This window comes from Hylaeus anthracinus, unplaced genomic scaffold (genome assembly GCF_026225885.1).
Source record: "Hylaeus anthracinus isolate JK02 unplaced genomic scaffold, UHH_iyHylAnth1.0_haploid 12000, whole genome shotgun sequence".
NCBI lineage: Eukaryota > Metazoa > Arthropoda > Insecta > Hymenoptera > Colletidae > Hylaeus > Hylaeus anthracinus.
In genome coordinates this window covers 2,861,995-2,885,864 of record NW_026534347.1, presented here as the reverse complement: position 1 = coordinate 2,885,864, position 23,870 = coordinate 2,861,995, and the positions used below count along the sequence as shown (strand labels likewise).

Genomic DNA, 23,870 nt, shown 5'->3' with positions numbered 1-23,870 from the left:
TATTTGCTTGAGTTTTTAGCGCGTCTTTCAAACGCCATCACTGCCAGAAATCAGCTGCTGATGAACTGAACCCACCTGCCTCGTAATGTACACAATTAGATATGCTCTGGCGGCGCATGAACCATCATTGAAACTATGTATCGTTACATTTATCAACACAGATACTATTCGTTACTTAAATAAGGCACTTTACCTAAGATACTTTTCTTTAATTCGATAATTCAAGAAAGACATTGTCGGTAGCAACTCCGCAAGATTAGAAGAGATGTACTCCAGCTCGCTTCACTTTTATACTTCGGAAGTGTCGACCTAAATGCAAATTACATTCACACGGTTTCTAGTAAATGCAAATCGTCGCATAGAAGCGATTCGGGAACTTAGGGCTACAATTATCGGGTCCGCATAATAGAACAGGAGGGTGTCGCGTAAAATTTATCTCCTAGCAATTCAACTGTAACGTTTAGAACATACTAGATACACATTTAACCGGTTTCGAATGGTTCCTCACCTTGGTATACATAGTTCGGCTTATCAATGATTAGTGATAGTTCACCCCTGTCGTTTCCAAATTATTTAAAGACTACAGAATTTAATTCCAGGTGTTAGGAATCCGATGGCTCCTCTTCTTACAAATTTTGCGTAACTCGAGGCCTCATTGTACCTACTCCTTTATATTAATTATGTTATGCAACACGAAAAAAGACAAACGCTCAGGGACGTGTGGGTTATTTATTAACGGTTATTATAAATTCGACAGAAGCGTGGAAACGCGACAGATACAAATGGCGGTCGTTACGCGCCAGGAGATTTTTACCGAGAAACCACGAGATTTCCCAATGAACAGATATCATAATCCATAACGGGCCCGCGTGGAATACGAAGGAAGACTTTAATAACGACCTTCGACGGCCATAGTCACCGCGGTGTGAAGGATCTGGCAAGGTCCTCGGGAAGCACCTCGTATCGATGATAGAGATTTGTCCACTGCGATTTGCATGTGAATAAAAGTGCGAAGGAGGATGCTAATCTGAAAGGTCCAATGGCGTGTAAATAATACTTTGATACCTCGACTGGCGACGTCAACCACCGAGGGTTTCGATTTGGGTACCACTCTTCCGTTTCCATAAATATATTTCACCTTTTCAATCAAGGAGAAGTGTTTCCGCGTGGCGTTGTTTGTTCAATAGAAAATGAAAGAGCAACAAGGAGTTATTTTTAATTTAATAGATTCTCTAGCTAAGAAGTTCTCTGATTTGTTAGATCACAGCAGTGTTTAATTCATAGCAAATTTAACTCTCTGAAAATTTGTTAATATTTCCAAATTTGTATCGCTGGCGCATTTTATCGCTATTTTCGGAGAAAATGCGAACGTTGGTAGAGTCAATATCGCACGTAAAATAAACGCGAATGAAACGATTCATTTTGAATCGATGAAATATCGTTTGTACAATCACAGTTTAATCTCATAAACATTTTAACCATCGATATTGAGCTCTTTTTCGACACGAATCATTTTAGATACGTGACTGTTGAACGTCCTGAAATAATATGACTCGAAAGTGACTTACAAAATGATCGAGTGCCACCAACTCGACCTTATATTGCTGATGATCACTATTCAAATTACAAGTGAATGGACTTAAAGTTTTTGATATATTACCAACCCTTTAATAAAATTAATTTCTAAAAGTGAGATGAACAGAACCTAAACAGGAAAAAGTTGAAAGGGGATAATGAACACCAAAAGTAGTCGGAAAATAATTCATTACCACCCACCTTCTCAACGATCCCGCCAAACCTCGAGACGGCAGCGATGGTCGCGTGAGAACCTTCGAGGAATCAAGCTGTTAAATCTCGACTTCCTGTTACCCAAAGTCCACGGTTATCAGTGACTGTCCCCGATCGTTTCCGCACGGAAGCATCGGGCAGATCCTCGGGTGGGGTTCCCCGGGTGCGTATAAAGTCTGGAAGACCCAGCCGATTTTCGTCAGTGGAATCGACTCGAACAGCAACGTAGATTTCCGTCGTCTACTTCAAAGAAGCTCACCATGAGTCGTTCCACGCTCGTCTATGCCTTGCTTGTCTTCGTTTCGGCGTCAACGACGTCTGGCTGGCCGTTCCATCGTCGCGACGTCCTGGACAACTCGGTGGACAGTCCAGAGGGAGTGATCGCTCATCTGCAACACTTTGGCGAGGTCCTGTACCGTTTTCCTGACAATGCGACCGGAGAAGTCGTGGCGAACTGGCACGAGGGCATGGATCGCAACCCTGAAGAACTGGGCAGCTACGCGGAGGGTGACATCCTGTTTCCTCCTCAGCTGGCGAAAAACGGCCTGAAAGCGGAATCCGCGAGGTGGCCTGGTGGTGTCGTGCCTTACATCCTCAGCCCCTACTTCAGTAAGCTATTAACCTCATTGCAAACTTGGTTACTGTTCTTCATACATATACGCGTGTAGAAGAATACAATCGCCATGACACAAAATACTGACATTTCTTCTCGTCCAATATAATTGTCAAACACACCTGACTGGTTAAGGTCCTTGCCACTGGGACTTGTACAGAAATCGCACCCTGCAAACAAATAATTAACAATTAGGTCCAAATGACGTTAGCGGAACGAGTTTCTCCGTGGTTCCGTCGAATTTCAGATGCCGAGCAGAGGAAAGTGATCGCAGACGCCATGAACGATTACCACAAGTACACCTGCATCAAGTTCAAGCCGTACAAAGGCGAGGAGAGCGATTACGTCAGGATTACAGCGGGGAATAGCGGTTGCTGGAGCAGCGTGGGGCGCATCGGTGGACGACAGGACGTGAATCTTCAAGTCCCGGGGTGCTTGGTGAAAAAAGGCACGGTGATACACGAGTTGATGCACGTCATCGGATTCCTGCACGAGCAGAGCCGATACGAGAGGGACGAGTTCGTTTCCATTCAGTGGAACAACATTTTGAGCGGTGAGTAAAGTCACACGAAATTTTCATTGATTTTGGTAAGGTTACCTCGTCAGCCAAAGCTTAAAATCTCCCTCTGTCCAAAGTCCCAATTTTTCAACGTTTTATTCATTTTTGCTCCGCTTTCTCGGCCCAACAACGTAAACGCGTCGCGTCCATACGCGAATTAAATAAATTTGACCCAGTTTACGCGTTCAAACATGTAAATTCACCGCATGAATATACATTTTGACGTCCGAGAACACTCGTTGAAATTTATTGCTCCATGCGTGTCGCGGTTGCGTGCAACGCGCATACAAAAATTTACAAAGTTCAAACGAAAAGTGTATGGGTCACTCTACACGCTGCTATCTATTTAGGTCATTCCGGGAATTTTGAGAAAGCCTCGAAACGGACCACAGACGCGTTCGGCGTTGGATACGACTACGGAAGCGTGATGCATTATTCGGCGAACGCGTTTTCCAGAAACGGCCAGCCCACCATCGTGCCAAAAGTGAGTACGGAATGTATCCAGATGAAATTATCAAGGTTCTCAAATTCGTAAGTCGAGAAAGATGTCTTACAAATATCAAGGATTTCTCATAGCGGCATGATTTGTTCCCGTATCGAGTTACACGTCGGTATTTCAAAAAAGTTGACGTTCTCTATTATCTCGGATCTCAGTCGTCGGCGATTTTAATGAATTCGGTGGAAAGCACACGTAAATCTTGTCACGATTCCTGCTGTTTTCGTGTTTCTTGACGTAGGTGTCTTTAATTGTAAAAATAACGTGGATGGAAAATTAGACGAAATCAAAAAGGGAAGAGCGATCTTGTTTAACAGAGATTTGCAAATAGTTAAAATTGAATCAATTGAAAATTAGCGATCGAATAAATTGAAATTAGGTAGAAATAGTTTAGGAGCGAGCGTGGGCCAGTCGAGATCCCTAGAAACCACATCCTAGGGTTGACGGTAACAGGAAACAGCACGAATTGCGTCCACGTTTGCGCGTCCAGAGAACTTCTAAGCTTTATTGGGGTAATGTTCCAGGGAGCAAGCAAGAACCAACTGGGTCAGAGGGAAGGATTCAGCAAGAGAGATATTCAGAAAATCCGGAAGATGTATAAGTGCAACAAACGGAGGCGAAGTTATTCATGATCGAACACGCGACCATTCAAACGAAACCTGGATGTTGCTGGCATTAAACAAAGGGGAGAATCTAGTCTTATACGATTAAGTACACTTAGCTTAAGTTCGACGACGATCAATGAAAATGAAACTGATTTGGAAATGACCATGGCATACCTTCCATGTCTATTAAAGAAATCTCTTTAAATTAAATGATAGGGTTGATATTTTCAAATAAATGTTTCATTATAAATATGTACATGAAATATTTATTTGAAAATATCAAGTCTATTATTTAATTTAGATAGATTTTTTTAATAGACTTAGAAGGTACGAATATTTAGGGGACTGACTGTATGTATACTACTTACATCCAGTATGTGTGACTATGTATTTGAAGTAAACTAACCATATATAGAAAATAAATGCATCACTTGAAATTTGTATTTTTCTTGCACCCGAGACTTATTCGATTATTTATGTTACTAAATAAAACCTCTTTCCTTTTATAATTTTTCTTTCTTCCTACCTACGATAATATTATAATTAAAGCAATGAATTATTGAGTCACTATTCCATTACAGTCTTTGAGAGACTAATAAAGAATAGGCAAGGTTCACTGCTCGCTCGAAAACTGCTTCGTGTCCCATAACCCAGCATGGGTCCTAAGTCGATACAACATAATTCTGGTTAACTAATAACGCCACCTCGAAGTCGCGCGGGTCGTCGACACTGGTGCCTAGAAATATGTCAAGTACATCATTGATGAAAAGGTTATGAAAAGGTACTATTTGCATACCGTCACACACGAGTCATAATCGGAGATCGTAGCTCCATAATGCTCTTCGTTCGAAGAACTTTCATTTGAGTGACATCCAGCTTGCAAAATTGACTATTAAAAATAGTCAGGGCCGTTTCGAGTGCGTGCGATAAGCTGTTACATGATTTCTCGATACGCTTTTCAAATAAAACGATAACGATACGTGTTCAAACGTGTAATTCATCAACTTATGGTTATAAATATGAAGAGAGGGTATCTATATCTTAATAAAATTACCGTCAAATCATTTTCTATTTTTAAAGTGAACTTATTTCATTTCCAAATATAACAGCTCCATTATCAAATAAAAATATGAAACTATTGATCAATATTTCACTGATTAATCTTCATGATAAACTTTTTCTCCGCGCTCGAATGTTTCTGAATAATTTTTAAATTGTTCGCTATGTATATATGTTCATATCGTATGGTTGGCGTATTTAAGTAACAATAAGTACTTTCCTTGAGTTCGTTACATTTACGCCCACACGTTTCACGCATTCTTCCTTGTTGAATTTATCTATCTGACCTGGTTCGAGTTTAGCCTTACACTGAAATATTTCGCCAATGAAAGAAGGTCACCAAGACGACTGCAAAAGAAACCGTGCAATCAGATTAAACCGAGTCGGGCGTTGAAAGCCACCTCCACGATTATCTCTTATCTCTTCATTAAAGAAGCAGAGGTCTGTTCGCGTATTTCATCGGAATAACAAAAGATCGAAAGGTGGAGGAATCAAACGACGTGGTGAGGGTAGCTTCTCGGTGGTCGATTCATTTTATTTTAATTTTCGCTCGGTATCGTTTCGATTCCAGAGCGAAATTACATCGTAAATTACTCCAATATTATTTCTGCCCGTCTCTGATTCAACAACCGCGCTTCGAATTGTAAAGAATGACGAATATCGACCGAAGCGCCGAATAAAAGGAATCGGTAATCGGTAATACATCGAGTCGAAGGAAAAGCAAGAGATTAAGAGGCGAGGTGGAAAGTTTACGTCGTCCGAAAGTAATAAAACGCGCGAGGATATCGAGACACTTAAGATAGTTTATGGATCGTATTTTTCAATGTTCCAAGGACCGACCGGTTGTTTCCGTTGATAGATATAATCAGGGTAACATCGGAGTTAAACTTGAACAACCAAGGTCTTGGTAAAAGAGACATTCGGAGGTTGTAGAAATAAGTATTACGACGAATGCTGGATTGTGTATTCAGGCTCCTGGAAATTATAGCAAGGCGATAGTTGGAAAAATGCGCATTGTTTCTCATACGTACCTGTGCTTGAAATTCTTGATGGTTAGAATTAATTGAACATGTAACAGGTATCAAAGTATTACACGGTTACCATCTTATTTTATTCCTATCCTTCCTACATTATATCTACACGGTACTCTATATACTCTATGATAATAATATCATACTTGTATTTTATTACGATAACTTAATGCAGTAAAAGACTTAAAGTTTAAAAGTTTATTCGTGAATGTCTGCACGTTTACTTAATCATTTCCTTACTTCATAAATCTGCCTCGAAATCGTCAAGTTTCCTTTACGACACGTGTCAAGATATTTTTACGTAATCAAAATAGATCATTCAGACATCTACCATTCGGAAGATGTTCGCGTGGACCAACACTCGCTACAGTTCGAATATTCACTGCACGTTAGGAGACGAGAATCGTTGCCGTGAAAACTAAACAGGACGATTAGAAATTTCTTTCAGCGAACGATAGCATTTCCTCAGCCTATCCAGGTCCTCTTGATGAAGTCAGCGGCCCTCTCGCCGATCATGATGGCAGGAGCGTTCGTGTTGCCCGAGACCACCATTGGCATGACACTGGTGTCGGCCACGCGGACACCTCTGACCCCTCTGACTCTCAATTGGTTGTCTACCACTGCCATGGGATCATCAGGTGGGCCCATCTTGCAGGAACCTGCCTGGTGATTTTCTGGCGACGTCTCGTGTTTCACTGCGCATTCCCAATAAGCGTCGCAGCCGAATTTCAGGTGTTCGCAGTTCTTTACAGGCGTGCGGTCCAATTGGAAGCCATACCTGGAAGGTGAAACGTGCGTTCGAGAACCGTGGATCGTATTGAGGAAAGCAAATTTGCATTTTAGATAAAGTAATAAAATAATTCTTGAATAGTGAGAAGCGAATATTGTCGTACCTGCTGAGTGCTCCAGTTTCTGCCAACTTGATGCTGAATTTGATACCTTCGACGAGGCCAGCCACGTCGTCAGGGTGGCTCAGATATTTCGGATAGATCAGAGGCTTGGAAAGAGGATCGTTGTTCCTCAGACGAAGGTAACCGCGACTTTTTGGGTGCAGATAGGTCGGTATTACGTAAATCGTGCGATTAGCTCCCTTCGACTCGCCCACCATGCCAGTCTCCGCGCAGTCCGCCAGATAACCGCCAAAAATTAATTGAATATCCGGATGATCCTCCTTTGGGTTCGCGTATTTCGTGTTTATCATCGCCGTCACCTCGGAGATGCCTGTTAAATAATCCACAGAATCGGTGAAAGGTACTTCGTTTGAATTCGTAGCCGTAAGGCGATGAATAAAAGCGAAATGAGAGTATGTCGTGATATTTCTGTTAATTTTATTTCTATCTGAAATAGAGAGTTAAGCGGTTGAGCCAATTGAATCTCGTTGGGTACCTTCAACGCGGAAAATTGAGAAAACTACAAAAACAGGCCCCCTCGAGCGATTTTCTGTCCTGAACCAGTTCTCCATGTTGGTATCGAACGCCTTAAGAAGAACAGATCACGAACGATCGAGCTTTGCGAAAGGGGTAATACGTTCCGAACAATTAAACACCGATACGGAGAGTCATTCCCAATTCGAACGAGTAAACTCTTGTCGAAGCAAGAGAAACCTTGACAGGCGAACTCCTTAAGGTTAAAAGTTTAGTTCTACTTATGTTAAAGGAAAACAATCACGTAATTGTCAAATGGTATTTCAAACTTGGTCGTTACTCCTGAAAATGTACAGAAGAAATAGCATGATTTATTCTTAATAATTATTTATATATTCGCAAATATGGAAACATTTCTTCAAATTCTCTGAAGTCGCAAGAACTCCACGACTTTGTTCGTCTCTCTCCAATCTATCGATCAAGTGAAATACTTGATTATACCATCCACCGTAACCTGGAGTTCCATCGTTCACGGAAATTGCAGCTGCTTGATTAGAATCCTGTAAAAAGACTTCCAGCGCCGGATCGCGCGCGACTTCAGCCATCGAAAACGATCGTCAACGTGCGCGATGGTTGTTACGCTCGTAAACAAATACAGGAACTGTTGGTTAATGGAGTTACGAATCAAACGCTAATTGGTCCAATTCTGCAACGAGGTGCACGGTTGACGTTGGTCTCTCGAGAAATGCCGCTCAGGATAATTGATCCGTCGAGGCAGGCTGGCGTTGGCAGCTGGTAGAACATGGGGTCTTTACGTTTTCTTTTTTCCTTATTAAAATCTAAACACTTTCAACTCGTTCTCCAACGGTATACTCCAGGTCTAGGCATTCTTCGTATTTAAATAAATATTTAATTGCTACGTGGACTTTTAAACGCCCTCTGTAATAGGCTTCTCTAGGTCGATAGATGGAATTTCTGTAGCTGTCGTCCACCTTTAGCGAGTCGTATCTTGTTGTCTAACATTGTTGTTCCTTTTACGTTACGTGTCCTCTAGCTTCGATACTGCTTCTAAGAATGTCTTGAACGAACGAACTCTCCGGCCAACCAAATACCGAGATACCGAGTTCGTTTCTATTCAAAAGTCCACAGAGTGGTTGTTTAAATAATTTTCCTGAAGCATGATACCACAGGGTGGGTGTTACTGCTACGGAACCCCCTGGTGACCGATTTCTATGTCGACATCGGTTCGAATGACGGTAAACAGGCCGATCCGATCACGATTGCGACACCGTCGATCGGCAAACACGAACCAGGATCATTGTGCAACGCGCTTTCACTGGATAACTGCATAGGGGTTCCTCGAAGCGGTGGTTTCGGATGCAACTTGCACGATTGGACGAGTTTGCCCTTTCCGCATCGTTACCCGTCGCGCCTTTTCGAACGACGCCTCGTGGTTAGGTCGCTTTCGCCCGCGACTCGCTAGGGAATGTTCCCAGCTCTAAATCTGTTAAACATTTGTAACATTCCTGACGTCTGTAACGCGTTTACATCGAATCTGGCAAGGGCAATGAAGGCGACGCTGAAGACGAACTATAGCTCTGGAATTGACGACATCTAATAAAATAATAAACTGTAATTATTTATATACATAATATGTTATACAGATCCCTGAGCTCGACTCTTAATCGAAGATGTCAGGAAGGAACTGTGTCGCGCAGGGTTAATTTAAATTTACTTTCATACGTTTAATTTGAAAGTATTGCACAAAAATAATAATCTGACCGTTCAATCGTATATACGTCTCGTCGGTCAGTCGCTATACACTGGTTCGCGAATACAATTTTGCCTATTTCTACAGCTTGTAAAACGTGTCTGTCCATTACTGACCGTTTCTACTTGCGCTAGCTTCACTTGACGTTGATGACGATATACAGTTTCTGTCCTTTTGATTTTCTAACTAGTGAATCAACTTTACGTGTCTTATTTTAATCTTGTCAAGCACGGTGTCGAACCTCTAATTGATAAACGAACTTAATCAAGGGCATACCTGTGCCAGACATCAGGCCATCCCTGAAGAGCAGGTACTCCATCGCAGTGGCCCAATTGAGGGGTGCTGTGTCGGTGTCGTTGATGGTGAAGACCAATGTATAAGCGACGTGATTGTGCAGGTTTCTGCCAACACCTGGCAGATCGTGAACGACAGGAACCCCAACGGCACTCAAATCTCCGCGTGGTCCTATGCCGCTGTTCAGGAGTATTTGTGGCGAGTTCACAGCGCCTTAAATATCAGAAAAGTAAGTGAATTGTGTAACTGCCCTGAAGCCTAAAGAAACGTGAAGAATTCTGGTTTAAAAGTAATTCACTGATCATGCAGTGCGCTCAATTTCCACTGGAAAAAAGGTTTATCAAAAGTACAAGTTTCTATCAAATATTGACCCCCTCAAAATTGGAGTTAATTGGATTGCCCATTGAAAAGATTGAATAGCCTCAGGTGAAAAGAATGGTATAAAAGTTGACATTGAATTCGATCGGAAGCGAGCAATATTTTCGACAGGATGCGACCACCGACCATAACTCGAACAAAGGGAACGCGTGGATCGAATGAAATGATCGAAATGAAATCATGGGGATTTATGGGTGGAACAAAAGTCCAAACGCGAACGGCCTTGCAGCTGGTGCTGTTCTTTATAGTATAATTACACGCTGGCCCTCTATAAGAGTCATCAACGTCACATCAAACGACCGTGTCCCCTTCCGTTGCAATCTTTGCGTTCTTTGTGCCATCGAAGGACGCGCAATTTCTATCATTCGCGTGAGAATCGATGTCTGATCGTCGATAGGATTCAATTAACGAAATTGTACCGAAACAAAGATATTTCAGAGACGATTCTTCAAGGTTGTCAATGATCTCGACGATTAAACTAAGGGTTAGGCTTTGAACTTTTGAAAATAGTGAAACTATGTTATACGAACAATCTAAACTTTAATCTCTCTTTTAATATCGCAGATTGCGCTCTGACACGTGGTAACATAATCCAGGCGGAGAAGAATTCTTTTTCGCGAAGTGTTTACCTTCCGCTCGATGCAATTCCGCGGTTACAGTTTACCCGCTTAAGGGCCGCGTGGAAAATTGTGTTTCCATGTATGATTATCGAGATTCGAAATTGGAATGCAATCAGAGAAGTGCAAACCGTGGAAGCTGCGCGATACGCTGGTAATGAGTTTGTTATTTGAGCAGTGGATCTGGTCAGTGAAACGCATTCCTTTTGTGCATTACCTTTTCTAATTCCAGCAAATGCTCGTCTGACAGCTGCCCGAGCCGTTAAGGAGGCAGTTTTGATCGAAAACGTGAATTAATGTGAATTAATTGGTATAAAAAGAAGTAGCAATGGTACTGGTCTTACAAGCTACCATTTGTATCGACTCTCGGTACAGAAAAAATAATTTACAACATAACTTAACACTTCTAGATACGGAATACACTTCGAGTAGATTTATAAAGTCAGGAATTGACGTTTGTTTATTTAATTTGTAAATCACGTTTCTTTGTAATGTCAATCCGTTCCTGTTCTACGTTCACTAAGTGACTTATAGACAAGAAAAGTACGAAGTAAAGTTTCCTGGTCGGTGAATAAGTAAGGTTAATCGATCGAGAGTAATTACCTCCGCTTACGACGACTTCTTTGGCCACGGAAACGCGATGAGTCTTATCGTCGTGGACGAACTCCACGCCGACAGCTCTTTTGTTGTTGTCGAAAAGGATCCTGGTGGCCGTGGAGTTCAGCATTATATGGAGATTCGGGCGATTCCTGGCAGGACGCAGGAATGCCCTGGCTGTAGACAGTCGGGAACCGTTTCTCGAGGTCGTCTGCGCTATTGCGAATCCAGTGTGAGTTCGACCATTCAGATCCACGGTGCCGTATCCTGCGAACAGTTTCAGACAATGGAACATTCATCTTAGAGGTTACTAACAATTTTGGACAACTGGTTTATTTATGAAAAGATCCTCGACTTCTTTTGCCTCGAGATTGTGGATGTAAACAGTCACAGAATTGTGTTAGTTTAATTTCCAAACTGAAATTCTTGGAAAGACACGATATATTTCCAGGCACAAGGAAAGAGTCTTACGGACAATTTGCATTACAATTGATCTCGTTGAATATGTTGTTTATGGTTCGTCCCACTTCAGAGTTTTGTTCAGGTAACGGGACAGGTATGCTAATCGTGTTCAACCGGATTAAGTGCTCCTCTGTCTCGACACTTCGGGTACGATTTTAACGTGGCAAAAATAATTGCACGACGGAATGATACGATAAATTTAACGTTTGTTATCCGTGTACAAGTTGGGTTTATAATGTATACGTTGACAGTAAAACACACCGAAAAGTCGCGTATTACATAAATCCCCTGAAATGAATTCTCGACTGTATCAGGATTACCCCACTTGCACGGTACTGCAGCTTTCGACCTCGAGTTTCTGAAAACATTACTGCTTTGACAAGTTAATAAAAAGGAAAGTGTCCGTTACATAAAAACACCACGCACCCGGGACCATTTTCAACTCTGAATACCTCGAGCCATGTAACAAATGTTCTTTATTACCCAGTAAAAAAAAGAATTCAGGCCAGAGAAGGTTCATTCATCATGATTTATGTACGTTATCAGCCTTGTATACTCCCGGTCGAACTTTTGTGCGAGAAACGTAATTAATTTCCCTTTGCAGCATGCGTCGGTTATAAATCGTGACAAGGTTACACGCGATCATCGATTATCGAGTTCCATCTGCCGCTGGATAATTCGACAACGATGAAACGTTACCGGTATAAACGGTGGCATATGGCGCAATTACGGTAGTAGCCAGGCTGACGTAATAACTTTTTCGATGGACTCCCCAAACAGGTCATTAGACTCATGGGAACGATACTACGGAATAAAGAGGAAACGAGTTACTCGTTATCGCGTAATAACAGGTTTCGGGACGACTCGTTTTAAGTAGACTACGGATCTATTACCATCTCGTTCGTTTTAGTCGACTTCGAGAAAAGGAGGAGGTTATTCGGGGTCTCTTAGTGTTTTGTTTAAAGGGGGACATATCTTAGTTGAATAATACGACTGTATGTAAAGCTATGCAAGGATATGACCGCACTATGCAGTTTAAATTTGCAACGTCCACGATTTAATCTTGATGCTTGTATCACACCTGTTCATATACCTGATGTGTTTAACACTAAACTATTCACTAATGTGAATTACATTTTAGAATTGATTGCAAAAATATTTGACATGGAAATAAATTGAATAATACACGAACCAATTGTATATAACATATGTCGTATATAAGAGCTGTTATAAAACGTTGTATATAAAAGTTTGAAAACGGTCATTCGACCAGTCGAGGTAGGTTTAGTGTTAATGCATAGTTATGAGTGAGGAATGAAAATCGCCTACATACGCTAGACGGATTTTGCTCGACTCCCTTTAGGTAATACAACTTTGTCGTAATTTTCATGAGAAGAATGTTGACTTCACTTTAAACAGATAGAAGTTGCAGCTCGACAAGTTTATTGAGATGCCAGAGTGGTCTGTGGATGCAGAGGGGATCATGCTAGGCGATTAAACTGTCGTCTAGTCTCATAGGCTAGCTTATCGCGTACTATACTGCTTCGAGGAAATAAGTATATCGCAGGAAAGGAACCCTCTTCGAGCCCGTAGATCCTACTTAGAGGCTATCCTCTATTCCCAAACGTAATTAAAGGATTTTCGTTTCATTCGGGCGTGTCGAATAAAAGAGGAATAAGGTGCACTCACCGAGTTCCTTTCCAGCTTCGAGGATGGCGTAACTCAGAGGTGGATGGTATGGAAACTGCGTGACCGTGAGAGGTCCACCGACACCATGATAACCGTAATCCATAGTGTTCGGTTGAAGATTATCCTCGCTCCTGATGAAAAATGGAAGGACATCTTGATAAGACCAGCCCACGTTTCCGAGCCTGGCCCAGTCATCGTAATCCTTTCTCGAGCCTCGCATATATGTCATCCCATTCATGACGCTGGTTCCTCCCAGCACCTGAACAATTTCATTAAACGTACCTGAAATTAACTGATTACCCTGCGTTTTATTAAAAATTCAGTTCCTAAAGTTCCTGTTGGAAATTTCTGCCTATGTCTTGCCTGTCATTTTTCCTAAATTAACATTTCACGTTACCTTCCCCCTGGGCCAATAACATCTCCTGTCCTCCTTGTTCAGGCACGCCCCTTCCTCGCTCTCGGTATTGTATTGCCAATCGATATTAGTTCCAATGAAATTGAAGAAAAACGACGGTATCTGTGTCCCAGTTGGCTCGTCCAACCCAGCTTCCAGCAGCAACACCGAGAATCTTGGTTCCTCCGACAGTCTAGCCGCCACGGTTGCTCCGGCACTCCCCCCTCCTATCACCACGAAGTCGTACCTAAACGCAAACGTCCATTATGGTTATTACAGGCTCGAAGTTCGACCCTCCAGGCTCTCGTGTTGTTTCTATCGGTTCCACGAGCCTGACATCATCCATATTACGTCGATCGAGTGATTGATAGTACTCGCGGAGGCTCGAGTGACATGCCACTCGTTCGCCTGTACACTGGGTGTCGATGCTGAGGTCATTAGTGTCAGGTGTCAAGGGGTACGTATCGCTTTCACTTAGTTGCAAGTCTACCATAATACAATTTGATTTATTACGAGACTGTTTACTTTAAAATTTATGTAATAAAAGGAAATCGTCGATGAGGCGCGTTTGAAACTTGCCACCTACGCAACCGAGTTACACCTTGTCCCAGAACCACAGGTGTTACGAGTTGGACAAATAAAGAACACGTGTTTTCCAGGTACGGTTACGCAAACCTTTCAAAGTCAAGTTTTCCACTGGCCCTAATCACAGTTCCACATTCTTGGCTCTGCACCCGACGAAAGGTGAGCCGTTACCATTGACCAAGATCGCGTTGACGTTTCACTTTCCCCTCGAGGACTTTATCGATGTATTAGGTAGTCCCTTGACGTGAAAAATCGCGTTACGACGTCTGTGACGCGATATTACCGCGTGTTGCGAATTAGAAACTGGGTTAAAGGAACGAGAGCCTCGGCTAGGGGCAGAGTCAAGCGAAAGGTGGATTTCTAAGCAGTTGGGGACGCTCGCATGAAGCGGTAATGGTATTTTGAATGCCACCAGGCGCATGCACTGCGCTGTGAAATGTATACTTGGCTCGCCGAGGGACGACGGCTTACTCCTGCGTGCTGAAATATGAATCTGAACAGCGAATGTTTATTATTGCTACTTGCTTGATGCTTAAAATTCAGTCGTGATATATAGTATAACAAATTTTAATTGTTTAATTCATGCATCAATGCGTGCCTCGAATTTTCAGTAGAATTCACAGTCATTGCACCGGCATTATTTATTTTCTGCTTTCCGAGGGCCACGTTCTTCATCAATTTAACTCCTCTGCTTCAACTTGAACTATTACCATTTGGCCAACTTAGCTTTCGTAGTCGTAAATGATTGGTTGTTACTGGCACTGAGTAGTCATCGAGTCGCTACTCTCATTGAAGCGTCGCAGAACTGTTTCAGCTGTTGCCATTACCGTCTGAATAAGTAATGACTTCATCGGAGCACCATTGGGCAATTTGTTATTCCTTCGTCGGTGTATTATTCATAATAACTCTGGCCCCGTATTAATTTCAGCGTTTTATCTATCGCAAGTCAGCCTTGACTGATTCAAGCTTTGATTAGAAACGAGACAGTTCGAAGGGCCAGCTATCCAAAGCGAAACGAAACCAGTTTGTCCTGGCGGAACGAGATTCGAATTACGCGTGTTAATTACCCGCGAATTCACCTTCTCTTCTCGCACGCAGCACTTTACAAGTTTATTTCAATAACATATCAACAAAGTTTCGCGAAACGAGTTGCAATTAGTTGGCGGAGAGAATTGATTCGAAATGGGAAGAGTCCAAGCTCCTACCTCGTTCTGGCCGTTTTAATCGCCTCGAAGGTATTATTAGAAGCACAGTGCGATTTTCATCGTTCCTAATTATATGGGCAGTTTGCGGGTAACTGATTTTTAACAAGTTTCAATTTTAAATTGCAGTAGAAGCTCGATAATTGCGGTAATACGAGACCGAAAATTCCTGTAATTATCTGAGTAACAAATTCATGTAATTATAGAGGTACCTGGGCGCACGAGGAGAAGCGCTACTTACAAACTGTTGCTTCTACCTCCTGCTACGCTCCTTGCTGAGTAACCATCGCTTGTCAATTTAATGAACGAGGTAGAACCCAATAAACGAGGTAGGTACGCAAGTATCGAGATTTTAGTACGTCGCGAATTAGTAGTCCCTTTGCTTGTATTTTTACCTTTTATTTGAAGTTTTCACGAACGGTTCCACTGTAGAATTTTTTATAGAACCAGAACATGTTTAGAAGGTGTTAATCATGCAAAGAAAACGATTTAACGTCGATGCATACGAAGCGATTGGCGTATCGCCCAAGAAATCTGTTCCTCGCCGCCATCAGTGATCGCATCCTGAATGCTAGACTAAGTGTGACGCAAAAAAAAAGCAGTTCAATGAAACAATACGAACGCGTACACGTTACCGTGTTACGCTATGCGAGGTAATAATAATGGCCGCAGAAACAGGGGAATCGAGAATGTAAAACACAAAAGCAGAAAAGCATTCGAATCGAAATTACGAAATCGTTCTTTGTTCGATGGCGTAATCGTCGCACTCGTCGATGTCAGCCAATTTGTCGTTTATTTTAGAGGACCAAAATCACGGTCGAAAACACGTTATCGATAAATGTGAAACATGCAGAGATCGTAACGAGTTTTCGTAGTCTCGCACCATTTTCACGCGCCATTTAATTCGACTCGCAGACCTAATTAGCGTCGATACACTTTCCATTCGATTGCCGATACTTCATAATTCACATTTTTCGCACTGGTACAGAAACAACTATGACGACAATCCTCGCGGCACCCTCCTTCTAACGATTACACACGTTTTCGATGGAGGTTGTCGACGTTCTCTCTGAAATCTTCTCTCTTGTTCAATTTTCCCAATTTTCATTTTTCGTTTTTCAGGCAGCTTTTGCCGAGGTTCGGCTGGTTGCTTCAACCTGCATCCGGCATAAGTGCAAGCGCAGATGCATCGGGCCAGATGTGATGCAACGTGAGAGAATCATCGGAACAATGGCCCCGGGCTATTACGCGTAGATACACGTACGCAACAATTTCACGGATAGCCGTGCATGGATGCTCACTTCCGAGTGAGACAACACTGAGTTTCTACGGCATTACGTGAACCGTGTCCGCGACAATTAAGACTGTCTTTTAGATCCACCATAGTTCAACGGGTCGTGAAACGCTCTGGAACGCGGTGCTCCTCGAGGAAGTTTACTGGTAGCCGTCGGAGATTCTTCCGGACTTTTTAATACGCTCTAATAGTTTGTCGAGCCGCCCCTCTCCCTCCAGCGAAATGAAGGAAGAATATGCGAATTACTATAGGAATCTATATTATGTGGATTACACGGGAAAGAGGAGCCGCGTTACGTGGATTATGTGGAAAAGAGAAAGGACGAAGGCATCTTGGAAATTTCACCGAGTCTCCCTTTAGCCATAAGTTGATTGTTAAAATGGCGACACAGTATCAGTGGTGATTTTCGGTGTTTTCTTTCAGTATCTCTACCCCAAAACGAATCAAGCCAAGACAACCAAGACAACTTTTCCAATTTTAAATCTACGAAACCTTGTCGTAGACCTCGGCAAGGTAAGCGACCCTGATACTGCTCCCGATTTCTGAGAAACCTCGGTTTCACACGCACGTGTGTGCTTCGAAAGGCGTTCAATTAACTCTGTATTCGGGCTGGATGAACGAAACGAGTTTCTCGATTGTCAAATCGCTTTTATTGGAAGGAGTTTGTCATTTCGGCCGACCGTGAACTGTATATAGCCTGCTGCGCGGTCGACCTTCGGATATTTGAAATACCTGGAATTGACAGTGTTGGGCGGCAGGGGCCTGTTGCAAGGATCCTCGAGGTCGCATTGACTCCGCAGGAACACCTCGAGGAGGCCCATGAAGAGCATGAAGGACTGACCCCCGCATGTCGATGCCAGAGTCGGTCCAGTCGACGGCGACAGTGGACAGTTGCAGCTCATCTGAAATGTTCGTCAACGTTTTAGACGTTAATAAACGAATACTCTTCGTTGATTTATATTTCACTAAAATAACGACCCAATCGGAAGCTGTACAAAGAATTTGTTTTATTATTCGCGAGATATCCTCGCTGAAAGTGGAATCGTGTTGCTGCAGGAAACGTTTTCACTCGCGAGCAGTTATAAACAACTCTGTGCAACACTTAGGACACGTGCCAGCACACCGTAACACGGGAGATGAGATTGTTCAATTTCAACGGAAATTGGATTCATTCGTCGTATCGCTGCGAAATTCAGGAGTACCTAGTTTAACGAAGACTGGTCGGCTTCCCATTCATCCATATGTATAAACATGGTAATTGCGATGCAATATTATTCGTTGCGAAGCATCATTTGAGACAGTCACGAGAGGACAAAAATTAAGAAGCTGCTAATGTTGTTATTAGAGTTACTTCTTGAGCTCGATAATTCTTAACGTGTCTTAAATAGTTGGCGAAAAGTATAAACAGTTTCTGTAGGACCACGCGAAATTTGGAATGGATAAAAATGTGAACCTAGTATCGAAGACTGTTACGTTTCCTATACGCCATAGTTGGTCCAGTGGCATGGGAATCCAAACGGTAAGCAAAGGAAACGCGGCAGTTTTTCCGTGGGAGAAATGCCTTAAAGGTGTCCAATTACCGGTACTTTTATCTTAATTACGTTGAACGGAGGATTCACAATTCGAGTCGAAGGAAAAACGGCGAGATAGCCGCGTCACGTAGTCGCGTAATCGCGATCGACGCAACCAATCAGCGACGAGGATAGCGACGATCCTCCGCTTGTTCTCCGGTTGATTTTCAGATCACGGGAACAGGCGAGGACTCTTCGACGAGTTCACGAGACGCAGTGAATCGAGTCGAGCTTTCTATCGCGATCAGGGGGCCTCTGGTACCCCTGTAACCGTCGCAATCCTCCAATGGTGCTATACTTTTTTTTTTTACACGCCGCGGTTTCCTCTTCCTAGAGCCTCATTGTCGCGGGCTTGGCGCTACGCATCAGTGGTTCCTAGTCCTAGCCATTTCAAACTCTCTTCTTGGTCTTTTCAGTCCCTGGCGTGACGTAATTTACAGGGAGGCTCTCCTGGCATCACTTTCAATCGCGAATAATTCATGAAGCAGTAGATAAAAACATTGAGAAACTGCTTCATTTCATCGATGACTTTCGAATAACCATAAATTGAATAATAGACCTAGGTCGTAATTGCATTTTCAGAGTCTTGGAACTTTTTAGAAGATTTTGGAAGATTTTAATTTTCGTTTCTATTTCGTGGAGAAAACTTGATGACACCAGATATCACTACATGCTATTATTTTACGTACCCGTACTCCAGCTTCATGTTCGTTAATTCTTCATTCATATCTATGCATGCATATTTACCTGGCGCGAATAATGTGCATACATTTTGCGTATCTGAAGTGCACGGACACGCGCAGTCTACTTATAACTCAGCATTCAAATATCACGGATGATATCACGTCATCCTGAAAGTAAGATTACGACGTAACGTTGCGAATAGGATAATGACCATCGACTTATAGCATCGTTTTGAATCGATTACCGTTACACGTATGTACGCTCGTTCTTTTTTTTTTTTTTTTTTGTACCTCAACTAGACAAAAACATGACACTGTCACCGTTCGTTAGACATGGTAAAAAGACCCGTGCGTAAAAGGATATTCATACGGTGTAAACGAACAAGATCTCACGCGCACACCTTCGACACCGTTACGTTCACTGACCGAGAACCATACTTCTCGACATCAATTACGAAAGTCACGCACTTTTGCTGATTCTTGTTTCCTTTTTTTTTTTTTTGCAGCATTTTTCCTCTTTTTTCCGCCGAGACTTTTACAAGCGACAAGTTAAATGCAGCTGGCGACACGTGTCTCGCCGGGACAACGAGCGTGTCGAAATCCGCAGGGGAATAAATTTTCATGTCCTCGACCGAGAATCGACCTATCAGAATGCGACGCTTGGGTCTAGAATGTACGGTTGTCACGGCGAAAGACATTTCTGCCATTGTTGCATTCTTCTATTGTATTCCTTCTTCGCTTTTTCCAATCCGTCGATGAATGGACAGCGAATCGTTACAGCGAAATGTTTCGTTGATCACATTCGACAAGCTTTGACTATCTTGTGATAAGAATCGTTTCGCATCAGCGTCGGATAACTCCAAGTTTCGATTGAATCTTAAAATTTTTGGCGGTCCTATTCGATGCCTCCGAAAGAAATTCATTTAACGAAAATTGACTAACAATGAAGAGGCTTCTTTCGACAACAGACTTTCTTTGCAGACGCCGCAAACGTGACTTCCTTTTCTTTCCAGTTGAGGTCTCCTTGCACGCGTGCGGATTGAGAAATTACCTGCTATATAGATTTACAATCGAGTTCTATCGCGTGCAATTTTCAAACGCGTCACGCGTTCCGTTCCCTGTGTCGCCATATTTCATTCTACCAGAGGATACGTGGATTTGCCACAAGACGTCAAACGTTTGCCTCCAGGGCGAACGTGGTGACATTATTCAGGAAATAATAACAGGAACCCGTGTTTGTTTCCACATAAACATGTTTGGAAATCATTTTCAAATCTCGACAACTCTTAGGTCCTCTGAAAATTTGACAATTTAACGATTTTATAAAGGAACATTCGGGGATGAGCAACAGACAAGAAAATCACGAATGGATGTTATTCAGGAAAAGTTACTGATTTATCGGCGAGAGTCCTCGTCGCATGATGATGCACGCGGCTCTCTACATTCATTCGGCTTCGTTAAACTTGCTATTCGCAAGCCGTGGTGATATCTCGTCCCGATTGCTGCAACTTGCATTTCGATGCTCTGTCCAGGATGAAATACTACTTCGCAGGTTTATAAACTAGCTTCCATAGTGAAACTCCATACACGCAATTTCCGCGAGTTTGGCGAAATTTACGACGGACGTGACGAGGCGAAGAATTAAATAACGAGTAACACAGAAAATGTCGAAGCTGAGAAAAGAAGTGCGACGCTTATAGAACAGACGACCTGAAATTCGATCATTTTTCAAGTCTGTGCGACACTTAGAGAAATAGGTACGCGCAATTAAAATCTCTGTACCTAACAAATTATTCGAAAGTTGTCACTGGCTCCGGTCGGTCGTGTTGCTCGTTAGAGGTAATTATTGCTCGCAAGTGGCTACAACTATCGCGCAATTAAAATCACCATCTACTTATCGAGCCTTGCAACGTTTTACACTTCATCCGTACAGGCACACGAACGTCAATCAATATTTATATAACTCGTGTTACGCATTGCGAGCAACCGCATACTGTATTTTTTGTTGTTATTTTATTTTCTTATGGATTTCTATAAAAAAAAAACAAGCCACTTGGTATCCCTTGGATTCGCTAGTGTAAATTGGCCGTTAATTTTGCAAGCTCGGGGAGAGAATGTAAGACAAGTAGTACGATGACCTGGTGGGAATATTTCAAGGGAAAGGTGGAATGATTCCGCGAGTCTTAATGCCAAGGTATGCCGCGGCACAACCAATGATAGTGAATCAAACAGCGTAACGCGATACGCGAACAAAAACTGGCGCAACTCTTTGCCTTTATCGGGAGAGATCTTCACGAATTTTTTTTCCCCTTCGATCAATTAATTCCGCCGACTTGGCTGTCAATTAACGTTCACTCGAGCGAGCTGTCTGGACCAGTTAGGAGACAAAGAAACAGTGATATTGTTCTTTTTGCTTTTATAAAAAGTTTAGAGCCTCGGTTCGTCGCATTCAAGTAGGGGTTGCATACGAAATTAAATAAAATAAAAATTTTCGAAACCTGGCTGACCATCGCCACCTTTGAATCGGAATTAAATTGCACCGAAAGCGCTGTATTATAAGAAAAATTGATAAAGATGGCAATTTCCAGCTCGAGCGCCAGACTGTCCTCTTAATGATAGTCCTGTAATTTTCGCAGGAAGATACTGAGATAACGCGGGCATTGTGTTAATTGCCAGCGCTCGTTCGATGCTGTAAAGCTGTCAAAACCGCGCGCCACGTTAATTGTAATGCCAGTGTCGGCGTTGTTATGCTGTCAAGCGGTGAATTGAGAACTTTCCCACTTGGTTTACGTTCCGTGGAGACGATGACAGCTCTGACGCTCTCTTGTTTGTGTAACCCTAATTTTCTGGGGAGTCCTGACGATCAAAACCATTTGCAAACTTCTCTGATGCGATTCCGAGGGACCGGAATAATCAGAATTTTATGTTAATATTGTATGGGTGTATCTAGACTAGCGCGATTAATTCTGTATGACATAAACGCGGTTGCTATGATGAGAAATTGCCAGCAAAAGTATCTACATATTATGTGGGTCTATGGGAAAGCGCTGTCGTTTCTCTCGTTCATTCTTCACGGTGATGTAACGCGAACAAATAATGAGATCAATTTGTAATGTAATGTCGATTTCTTTACGGACCGTGTGCCATTTTTTTAGACCCATTTACCAGGCTCTATTGAGAATACTTCGAACGAAATAAACATTTGTTGGTTCTAACAGATAATTAGTAATTGAAATTCTCAAGGAATTAGACGACGTTATAAAATTGAGATGAAAGAATTGTAACGATAGGTGAAGATTGCTGAATCCTGCATTTTCGAGTGTGCAAGCCACAGCCTCGGCATTATTGCACTACTCGACTTACATATTCATAGCGCTGAAAGTGAATCTCGGGATTTTAGATTGAAATCGTTGTAGGATTTCAGCGTTTGAATTGCTAATCCACCGTTTCCTAAACGGGAGAACATACTTTTCTTACTTAATTATTTTAGCAAATGTAATGCTCCACGTTCTTAGCGCGCTGTAAATAATTTCGTTTCGAGTTATTTTTTCTTCGTTATAATGCGCGCGTAATTAACTGACAATGGCAGAAGATGCACTCCAGTTTATGGTAGTATCTCATCGTGTCAGGTGTTCTTGTCCTGTTACATGTCGTTACACAATTCATGCGACTTTGTTGAATTCCCGTGCAGGGGGGTATTGTTCAACGAAAGACGTGAAAGGACGGAACTCGCTAGTCATAATTAACGCGTCTTTTGGCGTCTCGTTTTGAAGAGGAGTCCATCTTCCAGGTCGCAAAGAATCCATACGCTCCATCAACCAAAATTTCTTTCTCCATGAAATTTTAACAATAAGTTCAGAACACCGTTTCAGAACATCACATCATTTTTATCCATACTAAATTTCACAAGTCTATATTGTTCGCCAATTACTTATGCTGACTTTTATCCATATAAAAAGACAAGTATATAACCAAATTCATTTTTGTTTAACCCTCCTAATTAATTCGAGTAAACTGACTTTACCTAATGTTAATAATATCAGAATAATACGAGCTGGCTCGAATTTAACTAAAACATGCAATCTATTATACAGTATGCAGTGCGATGATGTAAAGCTGACTCAACATAGGAATCTACGTCTCACTACTACCTAAACTTGAATATCGTAGAATATAAAGGATTTGGTATTGTAAAAACAGCAAGAATAAGAAAACTTAAATGACAAAAGTAAACAATCCTTGGGACCCAAACGTCACGGTATGAAATTCATAACAGAGACTCGAAATTTATCTCGTTCGAAACACCGACACCATAATATTCCACTAAAGGGTTTCACAAAAGAATCTTCAAGCTTTTAATTTTGAATAGACTATCAGGAATTTAAATGGATATCGTGATGCAAAATAAATCCCTGCTTTGACTCCCACGTCTAAACATCTGCGACGCCCCGAGCTGTACGCGTAACCTGCGAGACTGGCTTACCTTTAGAGGGTCGTTGTCCTTATCCTATCGAGTGAATATCGCACTTGCGACACCGAGGATCCTCGGCGTGTTTATGTTCACTGCACGCTCGAGAGGAACAGGACCGTGGTTCACGGCACCGCGATCAACAGCAGACTAAACTGGTACCATTCCCCATCGCGGTTGTAATATTCGACAACCTCCACCACTTTCTTGCCTTCCCTTCTGCCCAGGTACCTGCTTATGGAAATGACTCGAGCGGCTTGGCGCCCATCTCGGTGTTCCTTGGTACCAATCGCGCTCAGCGTTTCTTCGTGCTTTAATTATTTACCATTTTTTAATTGCTCGCGAGCAGT

At 42.3% G+C, this 23,870-nt stretch overlaps 3 protein-coding genes across 3 annotated transcripts in view; 2 read left to right on the top strand and 1 right to left on the bottom strand.

Moving 5' to 3' along the window:
• The window catches only part of LOC128890248 (odorant receptor coreceptor), a 75,696-nt gene that overhangs the window by 15,181 nt on the left and 36,645 nt on the right, over window positions 1-23,870 (top strand). The gene's annotated exons all lie outside the window — the stretch shown is intronic.
• Window positions 1,953-4,457, top strand: LOC128890255 (zinc metalloproteinase nas-4-like). The gene is made up of 4 exons (XM_054148579.1): window positions 1,953-2,397; window positions 2,649-2,954; window positions 3,311-3,444; window positions 3,981-4,457. The coding sequence occupies exons 1-4, from the start codon at window positions 2,049-2,051 to the stop codon at window positions 4,086-4,088; spliced, it is 897 nt and encodes a 298-aa protein (XP_054004554.1). The 5' UTR covers window positions 1,953-2,048; the 3' UTR covers window positions 4,089-4,457.
• Window positions 5,705-23,695, bottom strand: LOC128890245 (glucose dehydrogenase [FAD, quinone]-like). The gene is made up of 8 exons (XM_054148567.1): window positions 23,536-23,695; window positions 17,531-17,700; window positions 13,721-13,964; window positions 13,324-13,582; window positions 11,179-11,439; window positions 9,563-9,793; window positions 7,045-7,372; window positions 5,705-6,929 (listed from the first exon to the last, which is right to left on the bottom strand). The coding sequence occupies exons 2-8, from the start codon at window positions 17,698-17,700 to the stop codon at window positions 6,617-6,619; spliced, it is 1,806 nt and encodes a 601-aa protein (XP_054004542.1). The 5' UTR covers window positions 23,536-23,695; the 3' UTR covers window positions 5,705-6,616.